We start from the raw sequence: 16,770 nt of genomic DNA on the forward strand, positions 1-16,770 counted from the left end.
TCAACCTACATCAATCCATGCTCTGTATTTGATACTAGCTGAAGATTAAATGTTGGTCGCAAATATTGAGGCTAAACACAAGATTAAGAGGATCTAAACAATCTAAAAATAAACATTAAACATTTCTCTTGAGCTGTTTGGGGTCAACACAGTGTCACTAAGCTTAAATCAGAGGGAAATTATGCAAGAGCATACTTGCTTTGCATGCAGATAAAAAAAGCTATGAGGTATTCTACAGGCAGTATAAATGTAATACCAGTATGATCTCACACATGGTAGCGCAAAGGAGCTGCTGGACATAATCAACCATGTCAAAACCCCTGCATTTTTTATCATGTGTAGATAAAGCAAGTTATTAACAAACCTTCTACCGACTACAGCAATGAAAACCATAACCAAATGAAGCGGTCCACATAGAAGCAAGCTATCTGACAACTGACATGTTCTCAGACCCTAGTTAACTGTGATTTCTGACAGGGCAGCATGGAATTATCAGCTAGCTGTGGGGGTGTGCTGGTGATTTTATGGACAGTTCAGCCAAACACCCACAGACCCAGACAATCCCTGACAGTAAACTCACTGACAGCCCACTGAAAGCCCCATCCTGCTGACTGAATAAAACATAGTGCTGATCTGATGGCAGTTTCACTTCGTAATCCCTAAATAGTTGAGGTTAGGATTGCTGTAGGATAAGCTGATCCTAGATCTGTGCTTAGGGGGACATATTCTAGTCAGCTGTGAGTGAGACATACTGACAGACAGGCATTGCCCACAGTTGCTAACCGGGCGTCTGCCTCTCCATGTTATATTGGGCCCGTTAGACATTGCAGCCGACTTTAAAGGTGAGTCGAGACTGATTGATCTACAAATCACCTTACATCATAAATAACAAACTACTCAATATTATTTGTAGATCAGTCAGTCACAATTTACTCAACATGTACTGCACTGACACAGATGACTGATGATTGGTTGAAAGAAATGGATAATAAGGAGTTTGTGGGAGCTGTACTGTTAGATTTCAGTGCAGCCTTTGATATTATTGACCATAACCTGTTGTTGAGAAAACATGTTTTATTGCTTTTCAACCTGGATTCAGAGCTATCTATCTAATAGAACTCAAGAGGACTTTCTTTAATGGAAGCCTCTATAGTTTCAAACATGTAGGGTGTGGTGTACCGCAGGGCAGCTCTCTAGGCCCTCTACTCTTTTCTATTTTTACCAATGACCTGCCACTGGCATTAAACAAAGCATGTGTGTCCATGTATGCTGATGATTCAACCATATACGTGTCAGCAACCACAGCTAATGAAGTCACTGAAACCCTTAACAATTAGTTGCAGTCAGTTTTGGAATGGGTGGCCACTAATAAACTGGTCCTGAACATCTCTAAAACTAAGAGCATTGTATTTGGTACAAATCATTCCCTTAGCTCTAGACCACAGCTGAATCTGGTAATGAATGGTGTGGCTGTTGAGCAAGTTGAGGAGACTAAATTACTTGGTGTTACCTTAGATTGTAAACTGTCATGGTCAAAACATATAGATTCAATGGTTGTAAAGATGGGGAGAGGTCGGTCCATAATAAAGAGATGCTCTGCTTTTTTGACACCACACACCAAAAAGCAAGTCGTGCAGGCTCTAGTTTTGTCTAATATTGATTATTGTCCAGTCATGAGGTCAAGTGCTGCAAAGAAAGACCTAGTTAAGCTGCAGCTGGCCCAGAACAGAGCGGCACGTCTTGCTCTTCATTGTAATCAGAGGGCTAACATAAATACTATGCATGCCAGTCTCTCTTGGCTAAGAGTTGAGGAGAGACTGACTGAATCACTTCTTTTTATAAGAAACATTAATGTGTTGAAAATTCCAAATAGTTTGCAGTCAACTTACACACAGCTCTGACACACACACTTACCCCACCAGACATGCCATAAGGGGTATTTTCACAGTCCCCAAATTCAATAAAGCGTACAGTATTAGAGCCCTTATTGCATGAACCTCCCTTCCATCTCATATTGCTCAAACGAACAGCAAACCTGTTTCATAAAGCAGGTAAAGCAACACCTCACGGCACAATGCCTCTCCCCTATTTGACCTGGATATTGTGTGTGTATGTATTGATATGTAGGCTGTGTGTGCCATTTTTACATTTATGTAGTTCTGTCCTTGAGCTCTTCTAGTCTATTAATGTTCTGTATTATGACATGTTTCATGTTTTGTGTGGACCCCAGGAAGAGTAGCTGCTGCTTTCGCAACAGCTAATGGGGATCCTATTAAAATACAAAATACCATGATACATCACGGTTTTGATGCTCTCGAACATTGACTGTTCCCCTGTGTGTTCCCCTGTATGCCTATCAACACACCCTTTTACAAGATGGTAAACAAAACATCAGCACATGAGGTGGGACTGCTACAGATATACCACAATGGCTCCCATTCTACTCCTTTGTAGAACCCATTAAAAATTCCATTGTCATGGCAGCAGTAGCATAACCAATGCTACTGCAACACGGAGGGGAAAACAATTAATAACAACCACAAACTGAATATCTGTTTATTTCCATTTAAAATCATGGCCAGAGAGACCCAGAAATGTTTGGGTTATAGATGGGTAGGTACCCCCAAATTAGTTCATGCATCATATGGTAGGGGGTACTAAAAATCTTTAACACCCAAATTGTCAATATGCTGTTTATAGTTATAGTTCCTCTCTCTTGCTTGATTTAGGAACCTTTGAAGTTCCTCCAGCGCAGATGGTGGTCCAACAAATGTATCCCTAACTCCGGACAGATTAAATTGTGTCTAGTTTGGTCATCAATGCACTGAACTAACTTCCATATAGGAATGTCCCCCTAGAACTTTGAATAGGACTGTTTGTTTTAGCGTGATAAAAGAGCTTATAGTGATAAATCACTACTCAAATCAAATCAATCAATTTGAATGCATCCCTGGTGTAGATAATGGAGTTGCCTTGCCATAGAAATAGTCAAGAGACTACAAACTAAGGCGCTAACCTGGCAACAAGTAATCTAGCATCCTACCCAATTGGGAGAGAACATTCTAGATAACATTATGTTCCCACGCCTGCCAGTCCATTCACCAGAACCCCATACGCACACCCTATCTCGTGAGAGATGGTGAGTGATTTAAATGACTTTGTTTCACATCTACCTAGACTAGAGGATACAACAAAGTTAATTTTCATGATTGAAAAAAGTGAGCAAGAACATAGCAAAATTCTTACAAACTGAAAGCACACAACATCATTGGCCCTAGGTTATCATATAATTGCAATTACTCCTTTATACAATTGCAAAGGTGTGTTTTCAGTTTTTCAATTGCATGTTTTGCACATAACCTATACATGCTGCTTTGTAATTTGCAGACTGATATGCCCACATAAGTAACTGTGTGGTTGACAGACAGAAAGTAGCTACTCAAAGTTAGAAACGGTTGACTACAAATACGATTATAGATGCTTTACTTACCTAAGCTATTCGTAGAACTATCCATGACTGATTGCCCAGAAGATAATTACTGTTTTCTAGGAGTGACGTTTGTTTTTGGGTGTATTTCCCATGCTGATGCTCTACCCTGGAGCGTGTCAGAAACCACACTCTGGAGCTCGTGCTGAAGCTGTTTCTTGAGAAAAGAGAAGAGGCACGCATGGCAACGTGCACTCAAATTCTTTACACAAATCCAGGAACTGAGCTGAACATTGGGTGGACAAGTGCACAATCGCCCAATAGATTCACATGCACACCGCACCAGAATTCCCCAAATTATGCTCGTGGAGACAAGTATGGTATAACTATCCCCGCGTTTTGCGATGACTATGTGCACATGTAATAATAATATGCTCCTTATTGAAACTTGCAGCACTACTTTTTGAGTTACACCTCATCCAAAAGTTCTGTTCAACTGAGATTTGTAAATGTAAATATAAATTATTTTATTTCACAGAGATTTCCTGCCACCTGGTGGCGTGTTCTTGTACTTCACTTCATCCACACGATGGCGGAACATAAGCTCGGCGTCCTTGTTTTTGTTATGATGGGGGAACGAAAACGCTGTTGAACCAGAAAATGCAGCCGGCGTTTCAACATGGAGATGCCCATGGAGAGACATGTCTGAAGGAGACTTGATACGAAGGAGATTAATCTCGCCACACTTTTACCTCCCCGTATAACTATCGAGCTTCTAATGACCCTCACAAGTTGTGACAGTCATAAATTGAACATGGCTACTTATAGCTAGCTAGAAGATACAGTATGTTTTCCTGTTTATGTCTGTTGTGCAAGCACCCCCCAAAACCACAGAGATTGATCTGCACTTATGTTTTGCAAGCTGTCACGATATAGTCATACTAGTGCAGATTCATAGTGTCCCTGTACTATTTGTCCCATCTGCTTATCTTGTTAATCATGTCAGTGTCTCTCTTTTGTAGGAGCCACATGATGCATGCACCATGAACTCTGCCCGCTGTCTACTACGGTTCCAGAGTGTGGGGTTTCTGGCCCCCTCTGTCAGAGCAGCTGTCCAGCATGCTACCCTGCGTCAGACAGCCACGGCATTTTCCATAATTACACTACATGACACCTGTGGCCAGGTACAGTGGGGGGGAAAAGTATTTAGTCAGCCACCAATTGTGCAAGTTCTCCCACTTAAAAAGATGAGAGAGGCCTGTAGTTTTCATCATAGGTACACGTGAACTATGACAGTCAAAATCAGAAAGAAATATCCAGAAAATCACATTGTAGGATTTTTATGAATTTATTTGCAAATTATGGTGGAAAATAAGTATTTGGTCAATAACAAAAGTTTCTCAATACTTTGTTATATACCCTTTGTTGGCAATGACACAGGTCAAACGTTTTCTGTAAGTCTTCACAAGGTTTTCACACACTGTTGCTGGTATTTTGGCCCATTCCTCCATGCAGATCTCCTCTAGAGCAGTGATGTTTTGGGGCTGTCGCTGGGCAACACGGACTTTCAACTCCCTCCAAAGATTTTCTATGGGGTTGAGATCTGGAGACTGGCTAGGCCACTCCAGGACCTTGAAATGCTTCTTACGAAGCCACTCCTTCGTTGCCCGGGCGGTGTGTTTGGGATCATTGTCATGCTGAAAGACCCAGCCACGTTTCATCTTCAATGCCCTTGCTGATGGAAGGAGGTTTTCACTCAAAATCTCATGATACATGGCCCCATTCATTCTTTCCTTTACACGGATCAGTCGTCCTGGTCCCTTTGCAGACAAACAGCCCCAAAGCATGATGTTTCCACCCCCATACTTCACAGTAGGTATGGTGTTCTTTGGATGCAATTCAGCATTCTTTGTCCTTCAAACACGACGAGTTGAGTTTTTACCAAAAAGTTCTGTTTTGGTTTCATCTGACCATATGACATTCTCCCAATCCTCTTCTGGACCATCCAAATGCACTCTAGCAAACTTCAGACGGGCCTGGACATGTACTGGCTTAAGCAGGGGGACACGTCTTGCACTGCAGGATTTGAGTCCCTGGCGGCATGGTGTGTTACTGATGGTAGGCTTTGTTACTTTGGTCCCAGCTCTCTGCAGGTCATTCACTAGGTCCCCCCGTGTGGTTCTGGGATTTTTGCTCACCGTTCTTGTGATCATTTTGACCCCACAGGGTGAGATCTTGCGTGGAGCCCCAGATCGAGGGAGATTATCAGTGGTCTTGTATGTCTTCCATTTCCTAATAATTGCTCCCACAATTGATTTCTTCAAACCAAGCTGCTTACCTATTGCAGATTCATTCTTCCCAGCCTGGTGCAGGTCTACAATTTTGTTTCTGGTCTTGGCCATAGTGGAGTTTGGAGTGTGACTGTTTGAGGTTGTGGACAGGTGTCTTTTATACTGATAACAAGTTCAAACAGGTGCCATTAATACAGGTAACGAGTGGAGGACAGAGGAGCCTCTTAAAGAAGAAGTTACAGGTCTGTGAGAGACATAGATCTTGCTTGTTTGTAGGTGACCAAATACTTATTTTCCACCATAATTTGCAAATAAATTCATTAAAAATCCTACAATGTGATTTTCTGGAAAAAATATTCTCAATTTGTCTGTCATAGTTGACATGTACCTATGATGAAAATTACAGGCCTCTTTCATCTTTTTAAGTTGGAGAACTTGCACAATTTGTGGCTGACTAAATACTTTTTTTCCCCACTGTATGTCACTCCCTAAAACCATAGGAATTTCCCCAGGTAATCACGTCAACATGGTAGTTAAATTTGAGTTAACAGCGATGGATGATCGTTATCCCATATTTACAGTGGTGTGTGTACAGTGTTTCCCATAGGTTTCTTTTCAGCAGCGGTGGCAACGTTAGCGTAGGGGCGTGCTAGTGGCCGTGGTCAATTGCGTGGTCTCCGACCAAAGATTTTAAAGGCCCTCCTCTTGGCGGCGTGAACATTTTACAGTTTTAAAGCCAGTTTCCTGCAATTCTACACATTTTGCCATGGCTTATGCCATGTTCGTATGCTATCTGAGTGACTCAAACATTATAACAAAATCAGTGGGGTGCCCATGTCATGACACTTTTGGAATTTTAGATTCTCTCCGACTCTAGTTTTTATTGGTGATTGTTAGTTCTCAGGGACTAGAGTCACCCTATGAGGAAGTACCAGCGCATCATGTACTGGTTCCCCAAGTTCAAGCACGCCTTCCCCGTCCCCCTGCAGCTCCCTGGGGACCCTGTAGACTTGGCCCGCCTCAGTCTCCACCGCATCGCTAACGACCTGGGCGCTAAGGTCACGGTCTGCCAGATGCCTTGTACTGACATCTCAGAGTCAGGGGAGGAGATCACCTTCCCACACTACCTAGGTAGATAATCAGAGTTCCCTCTTTTTTACATACAAACTACCAGGGATCCGAATCCCAGGATCTCAGATTCTCTTTTCAGTAGATGTACTCGTATTCTGTGGTCAGCCGGTATTTAAGTTATCAGTTATTATTGGCTAGGTGCAACTCCAGAGGATGCACTGCAAACATACGGTTCTCAATATCGTTGTCTGTTTAAATGGTAAACCCTGCCTTTTCTCATCCTGTCAGGGATCCAGCCCAGCCCAGATGGAGCTGCTGGCTAAACATAACCCCAACAGGCCTGTGTTTGTGGAGGGCCCCTTCCCCCAGTGGCTGAGGAAGACATATTCAGGGCTGATCAACTGCCCCCTGAGAAAAAGGTTGGAGACCCTGTGCAACGATGTTAACATGGTGTAAATTGTGTATATTTTAACGGTAGCGTTTACAATGTTATAATTTTATATTATGAATATTGCCTTAAGTATCTGTTCCATACTAATACAATACTTTTATTATACACTTTGTTTTATTATAGCTTGAGCAGTAATAGTGATCTATTAGCGTACCTGTTTTGTCCCTGTCAGGTGGAGGAGCCATACGATCCAGAGAGGTGTTTCGACTACCCTGTTCAGCTGGACCTGGACTTCGAATGACTACCTCCTCTCTTTACCCCACACGTACAATTATCTGTAAGGTCCGTCAGTCGAGCAGTGAATTTCAAACACAGATTCAACCACAAAGACCAGGGAGGTTTTCCAATGCCTCCCAAAGAAGGGCACCTATTGGAAGATGGGTCAATACAAAGATACAAATTATTAAAGAAATTGAATTCTACAGTGAAAAAGTACAAAATCAAGGAAGCGATAAGGAAAGGAGAACCATCCTCAAAGCTTCAACTTCACAGGAAAAGCAGCTGCTCCAGACGCTCTCGGCGACAAAGGAACTTCCCTTTGGTCTCAGTACATTCAAGGACCATGCTGATGTTTTCACCCCCAAACCTTGGTTCAATAATCTACATTGTTTCACAGATGAGCAAGTTTCTCAGGTGGAGGAAGAAACAAAAGATCAGGCTGCCTGTAAGGCTTGGCACCAACATAGAGCAGGACGGATCACAGGCTCCTCTGCAAACAGGGTTATTCACACATCACTGGAAGAACCATCCCAAGCACTTATTAAAGTCGATCAGTTGACAACCAACTCAAAACACCATGCATTCTATGGGGCAAGGACCATGAGGTGGATGTACAAATATGCACTAGGCCTGAGCACTGCCCTATCACAAACCTCTACAAAGATATTAGTATCAGACCAGGTATACAAGAAGCACATTAACTTGAAAGTGGAAAAGGCAGGTTTTAGAATTTTAAAGACATTGGCGTTTCTTGTGATGGATACATATCATGTGAGTGCTGTGGCAAAGGAGTAATTGAGTCAAAGTGTCCCTTTTAAATAGGCAAATGACCACTCAACCGACCACTGGACAGAAGACGAGAGGACATCTCAAGATTGAAAAAATAACGTATGGTATGTTACGAATTCTAGCTAGGTGGCTAACGTTAGCTAGGCAAGGGGTTAGGATTAGGGGTTAGGGTGAAGTTTAGGAGTTAGGTTAGGGGAAGGGTTAGCTTAAAGGGTTAAGTTTAGGGGAAGGGTTAACTAACATGCTAAGTAGCTGCAAAGTAGTAAGTAGTTGAAAAGTTGCTAATTAGCTAAAATGCTAAAGCTGTCCCTGATAAGATTCGAACTCATAACCTTTCACGTTATACGTCCACCCATCCACCCCGAACAACCACTTTACTTTCGTTTTTGCCTTAAGTAACCATCTGTCTTATGTAACCATACCAAACGTAACATATCATACTAATTTGAGTGTCACGGATTTACATTTACTATGTTATGTCTAGTCTATGAGACCAGGCTGTTGGAACAGCCAGCTGGAGGATCTGAGTAGAGACAGTAGACATTTTTAAGAGAGCGCTCAAGACACACCTTTCTAGCCGTGCTTTTACCTAGGGTGATTTTATTGTGCTATTTTATCTACCTGATATAATTTAATTTGCTTTATTCAATTGTATTTATCTTATTTATTTTACTTCCTTCAGTCTCTCTGGTTTCACTGTTGTTTTATTGCCCTATTATTATTTGAATATGTTCAGTTTCATTTGACCATTTAAATGTATCTAGATCATCTATCTTATCTTTGTCCTTTTTATTTATGTATTATTTAAATTTTTTGTTTTAAGAACTTTGAAATGCATTAACTTGTAAGGAATGTGCTCTATAAATAAAGTTTGATTTGATATAGAATTATGCCGTACCGTAAAACAAACATGTCTTTCTAACATGTAGAAATAAGGAATCATTAGGAGTCCTTCCTCTTCCTCAAACACCAAGACAGTAGCAGCATCATCATCAGGAACCTGCTTCCTGGATTTGTTGGATGACTTTCCTCTTAGCTCTTCCATTGGAAAGCACCTTGTTTAGTGTCTGCAAAGGGTTAGGGTGCAAGGGTGTATATTTGTCTGGCACTGTAAGTTTACGATATCAGGATGGTCGGATTGGGCTAGTTTGTTGCAATATCAGGCAGACTCTCTAATCGTCACTTTGGCATGCCATTCCCGCTAGGATAGCCATCGCAGGCCTCTGCATCAATTCCTTCCTTGTATTAATTGTTTTCACTTGTTTTTGCTTTTAATTGGAACATAAATAAACCTATAAATGTAAGTATAAACTTTGTTTTCTTTTCTCCACAGAGAATAAATCTTTCCATATTCCCTAATAAGGATATCAGAAGCATCAGAAATATATTTCGGCAAGGTAAATAATGACATTGACTTTATTTTGATCAAAGATCAAGAGTTGCTGTTTTGGATGACTGATATGAATTACAATCATGGCAGAATGCATCCTTATGTATCCACAAGATAAACTCAGTCAGTGATCCATCGTCAGATCAAATTGCTTTGAAGAAAAAGAAGGCTGTCTCATGATAGCATGGTCAGCATAACGTTTATAATACATTTCTAATGTACAGTATTTGGCCAAAAACCTGGTTGCCTCTGCCAGAGTAGCGGACATGAGCCAAAGAATGGTTGCTCATGGTCAAGGTGTAGCCCTGCCTGCGACTTCAAAATCAGTGTCTGCCCTCGGCCCAAGAGGGAATTTCCTCTGGGTCTAATGGTAAGACGTTGGTTTGTCCTGTGGTAGACTCACGCATTGTATCCCCTCTGTCACACAAGAAAGCTGAAACTTGGCCACAAGTGGAACTTCCAGCAAGGCAATAACTCCATCACACATCAAAATTAACATTTTGCAATTCCCAATTGCTGGTCAAAAGTAGTGCACTATATAGGGAATAGGGTGCCATTCTCTGTTCTAAAGTAGTGCACTATATAGGGAATAGGTTGCCATTTGGGACGCATGCCTAGCCTGACTGGGCTTTCTTTTATTAAGAAATGTGATTAAAATTCAACTGCTAAACTCACTCAGGCTGTCAGATGGAAAATTACTATTGCCATAGTCAAAATTAAACTTTGCTGCAATACGGATGGCCTTCACTGGGTGTGGAATAGATGAGAAGTCTTCATTCAAACAGAGATGAATGTAGCTACACCCTACAGAAGAAACAACGAGAGAGAGAGAAACATACAATACTTTTTATCCACATTTCTGCATAATGATAACAAATACTTTTTACCTGTCATTTTAACTAGAGAGTATACAATATAATGTAGGCCTGTCCCTCTTGTTCAGTCATCAAACCATTCACTGCTCCACCAGATGTATGGGAAACTTGGATCTTGTCCCACCTTCCTCCACTGATAAATATGGGCTGATGCTGAGAGTGGTGGTGGGAGTACCCATGACGTATTGAGCATTTGGTCAAGAGTGAAGAAAACGAGCAGAGAGAAGCCTATTGACTGATTTTGTTTTGGGTAAAACACATTGTACAGTTTAAAAAAACAATTGAAGAACAAGAAAATCCAAAGGATGACACAGGAAAGTGTAAAAACCCTTATTTCCAGTGTGGTCCTCGGTTAATGATATACTACTTCTCATTGAGCTATAAAACATGTACCACTGCATCAGTGCAGGTTATTGTTATAGGTTATACAGTCAAACGTTTGGACACACCTACTCATTCAAGGGTTTTTCTTTATTTTTACTATTTTCTACATTGTAGAATAATAGTGAAGACATCAAAACTATGAAACAAGTAGTAATCATGTAGTAACCAAAAAAGTGTTAAACAAATCAAAATATATTTTATATTTGAGATTCTTCAAATAGCCACCCTTTGCCTTGATGACAGCTTTGCACACTTGGCATTCTCTCAACCAGCTTCACCTGGAATGCTTTTCCAACAGTTGAAGGAGTTTCCACATATGCTGAGCACTTGTTGGCTGCTTTTCCTTCACTCTGTGGTCCGACTCATCCCAGACCATCTCAATTGGGTTGAGGTCGGGGGATTGTGGAGGCCAGGTCATCTGATGCAGCACTCCATCACTCTCCTTCTTGGTAAAATAGCCCTAACACAGCCTGGAGGTGTGTTGGGTCATTGTCCTGTTGAAAAAACAATGATAGTCCCACTAAGCCCAAACCAGATGGGATGGCGTATCACTGCAGAATGCTGTGGTAGCAATGCTGGTTAAGTGTGCCTTGAATTCTAAATCAATCACAGACAGTGTCACCAGCAAAGCACCCCCACACCATAACACCTCCTCCTCCTCCTCCTCCATGCTTTACGGTGGGAACTACACATGAGGAGATCATTCGTTCACCCACACCGCGTCTCACAAAGACACAGCGGTTGGAACCAAACATCTCAAATTTGGACTCCAGACCAAAGGACAAATTTCCACCAGTCTAATGTCCATTGCTCGTGTTTCTTGGCCCAAGCAGGTCTCTTCTTCTTATTGGTGTCCTTTAGTAGTGGTTTCTTTGCAGCAATTTGACCATGAAGGCCTGATTCACACAGTCCCCTCTGAACAGTTGATGTTGAAATGTGTCTGTGACTTGAACTCTGTGAATCATTTATTTGGGCTGCAATTTCTGAGGCTGGTAACTCTAATGAACTTATCCTCTGCAGCAGAGGTAACTCTGGGTCTTTCATTCCTGTGGCAGTCCTCATGAGAGCCAGTTTCATCATAGCGCTTTATGGTTTTTGCAACTGCACTTGAAGAAACTTTCAAAGTTCTTGAAATGTTCCGTATTGACTGACCTTCATGTCTTAAAGTAATGATGGACTGTCGTTTCGCTTTGCTTATTTGAGCTGTTCTTGCCATAATATGGACTTGGTCTTTTACCAAATAGGGCTATATTCTGTATACCCCCCCCTACCTTGTCACAACACAACTGATTGGCTCAAACGCATTAAGAAGGAAAGAAATTCCACAAAATAACTTTTAACAAGGCACACCTGTTAATTGAAATGCATTCCAGGTGACTACCTCATGAAGCTGGTTGAGAGAATGCCAAGAGTGTGCAAAGCTGTCATCAAGGCAAAGGGTGGCTATTTGAAGAATCTCAAATATAAAATATATTTTGATTTAAGGATCGGACCCGTTTTTTCAATTTTCGCCTAAAATGACATACCCAAATCTAACTGCCTGTAGCTCAGGGCATGAAGCAAGGATAGGCATATTCTTGATACCATTTGAAAGGAAACACTTTGAAATGTGTGGAAATTTGAAATGAATGTAGGAGAATATAACACATACGATCTGGTAAAAGATAATACAAACAAAAAAACATGCGTTTCCTATTAATTTTTTTGTTCCATTGTCTTTGAAATGCAAGAGAAAGGTCACAATATAATATTGCAGTTTAGCGCATTGTGTGTGCAAAGTTTCAGATTGATCCGGTGAAGCATTGCAATACTGGACTATTTTGTATCAAGTCTGCCCAAATGTGCCGAATTGGTCAATTGACACATTTTCAAGTACATAACTATAGAGAACATACAAAAATGATATGGTAATACAAAATGTAAGTTTACACACTCCCAGGAATGTCATACATGATGGATCATTAGCTTATACACTAACTTTCACACATCTAGATGGCCGGGCGGGGTGGGTGTGGAGCCAGAGACAGCAGGGGTTCAAACTGTAGAACCCAGTTCCTACATTTTAATATAAAAATTGATTTTATCAAACAAAACTATGCTACATTTTATCTCTGGGACCCTCAGGATGACAAATCAGAGCAAGATTACTGAATGTAAGTACGTTATTTACCTTCAGAGGTGAATGTATCAAACCAGTTGCCGTGATACGTTTTCTGTTGTTGTGCGCTCTCCTCAAACAATAGCATTTTTTCACTGTAATAGCTACTGTAAATTGGACAGTGCAGTTAGATTAACAAGAATTTAAGCTTTCTGCCCATATAAGACATGTCTATGTCCTGGAAGTTTGCTGTTACTTACAACAGTTATGCTAATCACATTAGCGCACGTTAGCTCAACCGTCCCGTATACGGGACACCGATCCCATAGAGGTTAACACTTTTTTGGATACTACATGATTCCATAGGTGTTATTTCATAGTTTTGATGTCTTCACTATTATTCTACAATGTAAAAAATAGTAAAAATTGAATGAGTAGGTGTGTCCAAACTTTTGACTGGTAGTGTATATAGGTCTGTGGAGCAGACAGCTACACTGTAAAAATAGAAAGTCTCAAAACACCATGATTGTGTAATGAAACCATGAAGAGTAGTGCACCTAAGCTGAGATCTGGTATTTGGAGGATGTTTGAATGTAAACCCAATGTAAACATTTTAATGCACAGCATGTGTTTTAAAACAGAAATTAAGTACTCTGATACACCCAAAGTGGTTCTTCAACCTTAATATTGGTGTTTTTAAGAGATTGTTGTGAAAACACTTTTTGAGGGTTTCAGTGCATGGAAAAGGTAGCATTAAAACACAAAAACTGTGTTTCTCGTACAATCAATGGTTTAGAAATGCAAATGGTTTATATCCTAAATATTCCCTGGTCCAAGCCTTCAGTCTGTTTCTCCCACCTCCAGTGCCATCAGAAAGTATTCACACCCCTTGGCTTTTTCCACATGTTGTTGTGTTACAGCCTGAATTTAAAATGGATTACATTGAGATTTGTTTGTCACTGGCCTACACACAATACCCTATAATGTCAAAGTGGAATTATGTTTTTTGACATTTTTACAAATGTATTAAAAGTGAAAGCTGAAATAAGTACTCAACCCCTATGTTATGGCAAGCCTAAATAATTTTAGGAGTAAAGATTTGCTTAGCAAGTCACATAATAGGGCCCCACAGTGGAGGTGTCATAATACCCATAAAGCCTAGCTGTCAAAGAGGGAAATGGTTTCAATAATTTTTCCACCATTCATGTTTCCCATAGTGGATTTTAGAAACACTTAAAATAAGGGCTGTGTTTCGTGCTGGCTTACTCTGGCGTGACGTTTTGAAAACCATGTAAATTTCTCTCGGACTAGGTGACTTTTATCCATATATTCGGCTCTATTTACTCTGAGATTCGAAAATACTAATTAGCATCAAAGTAGACATCATGCAAAGCTACAAATTCCTGCAATCTCCTGCACGTCATCTCTAGCTGACTCCTTTGCTAACAGGTATTTTGTCAATTTAAAACTTGCACAAGAGAGTTCACAGAATTGTCCATTTAAATAAATTTTGCCAATTTATTCATTACTACACATAACTAACATTAGATAGTAAATCCAGAGATTCTTACCTCTGCCTCGATTCGGCAGTCTCGTCCAGATCATCATGGCATTTGTAGTTTTTTAAGATAGCCACATTAGCAGCTAATTTGCATTTCATTTTTGGGTAAATACAGGCGAATATATTTATAAAAGTCACCTTGTCCCAGAGAGATTTACATGGTCAGGCCATGAAATGTCACGAAACACAGCCCTTATTTTAGTGTTTCTAAAATCCTCTATGGGAAAAATTAATGATGGAGAAATGATCGGAACCATTTTCCTGATTGACCGCTAGGTTTTATGACTCATACTGTGGTACTCTATAAATTGCATGGACACATTTTGTTTTTTAGCAGATGCTCTTTTCCAGAGCGACTTACATGAGCAACAGATTTTTCACCTAGTTGGCTCTGGGATTTGAACCAGCAACCTTTCAGTTACTGACTTTTCAATGACTACCTCATCTCTTTACCCCACACATACAATTATCTGGAAGGTCCGTCAGTCGAGCAGTGAATTTCAAACACAGATTCAACCACAAAGACCAGGGAGGTTTTCCAATGCCTCCCAAAGAAGGGCACCTATTGGTAGATGGGTAAATAAATAAACAGGCAGACATTGAATTACCCTTTGAGCATGGTGAAGTTATTAATTACACTTTGGATGATGTATCAATACACCCAGTCACTACAAAGATACACGCCAATTACAGAGTTTAATGGCCGTGATAGGAGAAAACTGAGGATGGATCAACAACATTGTAGTTACTCCACAATACTTACCTATTTGACAGAGTGAAAAGAAGGAAGCCTGTACAGAATACAAATATTCAAAAACATGCATCCTGTTCGCAACAAGGCACTAAAGTCCAGGGTAGGGGAGGGAATGGCCGGCAGGGGATGTAGCTCAGTTGGTAGAGCATGGCGTTTGCAACGCCAGGGTTGTGGGTTCGATAAAATAATGTATGCGCTAACTGTAAGTCGCTCTGGATAAGAGCGTCTGCTAAATGACTAAAATGTAAATGTAAAATGTAAAGTAATACTGCAAAAAAATTGCCAAAGCAATTAACTTTTTGTCTTGAAAACAAAGTGCAAATCCAATACAACACATTACTGAGTACCACTCTTCATATTTTCAAGCATAGTGGTGGCTGCATCATGTAATCGTTAAGGACTGGGAAGTTTTTCAGGCAAAAAAATAAATTGAATGGAGCCAAGCACAGGCAAACTCCCATAGGAAAATCTGGTTCAGTCTACTTTCCACCAGAAACTGGGAGATGAATTCACCTTACAGCAGGACAATAACCTAAAACACAAGTCCAAATCTACACTGGAGTTGCTTACCAAGAAGACAGTGAATGTTCCTGAGTGGCCAAGTTACCGAGTTACAGTTTTGACTTAAATCTGCTTGAAAATCTATGGCAATGGTTGTCTAGCAATGATCAACAACCAATTTGACAGATCTTGAAGAATTGTATAAAGTTGGCCGGCCGGCCAGATAGGTAGCTTCGACGTGGAAGACGGTAAGAAGAAACAGAAACCATAAATAAATAAAATTAATTCAGGGAATCTTTAAAAGAAACAGTTAGATTCATTGAATTTATCTCACAAGGGACAATTATGCTGGGCACACCTGTAAGAGTGCAAAGCGGTTGTGAAGAGGATATACTGTATGTCTTGTGTTCTACAGTGGATGAAGGGCGAGTTTCGCAATGTGTATGACGAGCCGGGGGGACCAGGCCACCCTGAACCAGTGGATCTCAGGCCTGCAGGAGACCAACCCCACCCAGTTCCGCCTGGAGGCCGACCCCAGGGAGCGGCATATCCTGAGCCTGGACACGGGTACAGACAGGGGGGAGATGAAGAAACAGGGGCCAGGGCAGAGAGACAGACAGAGCCAGATATTGTTGTGGAGGAGGGACATTGCCGTAGCCAGGGAGTGAAGCAGTAAACAGCTACAGGACTGTGACAGAGCCCATTTCTCTACCAGAGATAAAGGATTACCTGGAGAGCTAGCTTTTATCACAGTGCATTTATCATAACTAACTCTTCCTTGTCAGGTCACTCCTGGCCCTCATCATATAATCTGGTAATAGGATGACATTCAATAAGTGGATTTAATACGAAAGTATACTGTACCCATCTATTGTCAACTCGTATGATCTTGTATGTTTCAAGAAACCAAGCTTAGGTACTTAAGTATGTAACCGGATGCCCTCTAAACTCATTTAATG

General features: G+C 40.9%; 1 protein-coding gene and 1 pseudogene across 2 annotated transcripts in view; one reads left to right on the forward strand and one right to left on the reverse strand.

The window, feature by feature from the left end:
* Nucleotides 1–3,596, reverse strand: part of LOC311133084 (echinoderm microtubule-associated protein-like 3) — a 39,116-nt gene extending 35,520 nt beyond the window's left edge. Inside the window, exon 1 of the mRNA XM_084166520.1 lies at nucleotides 3,491–3,596. Coding sequence (XP_084022646.1) covers nucleotides 3,491–3,515 — 25 coding nt within the window. The 5' untranslated portion in view covers nucleotides 3,516–3,596. The remainder of the gene's footprint in view (nucleotides 1–3,490) is intronic.
* Nucleotides 3,597–6,484: 2,888 nt separating this feature from the next.
* LOC311132605 (evolutionarily conserved signaling intermediate in Toll pathway, mitochondrial-like) lies at nucleotides 6,485–16,479 on the forward strand (annotated as a pseudogene). The gene is made up of 5 exons: nucleotides 6,485–6,502; nucleotides 6,630–6,849; nucleotides 7,078–7,208; nucleotides 7,413–7,479; nucleotides 16,227–16,479. The product of its transcript is annotated as an evolutionarily conserved signaling intermediate in Toll pathway, mitochondrial-like (transcript).
* The last annotated feature ends 291 nt before the right edge of the window (nucleotides 16,480–16,770 follow it).

This window comes from Coregonus lavaretus (assembly GCF_964263955.1).
Source record: "Coregonus lavaretus genome assembly, chromosome: 7".
Taxonomy (NCBI): Eukaryota; Metazoa; Chordata; class Actinopteri; order Salmoniformes; family Salmonidae; genus Coregonus; species Coregonus lavaretus.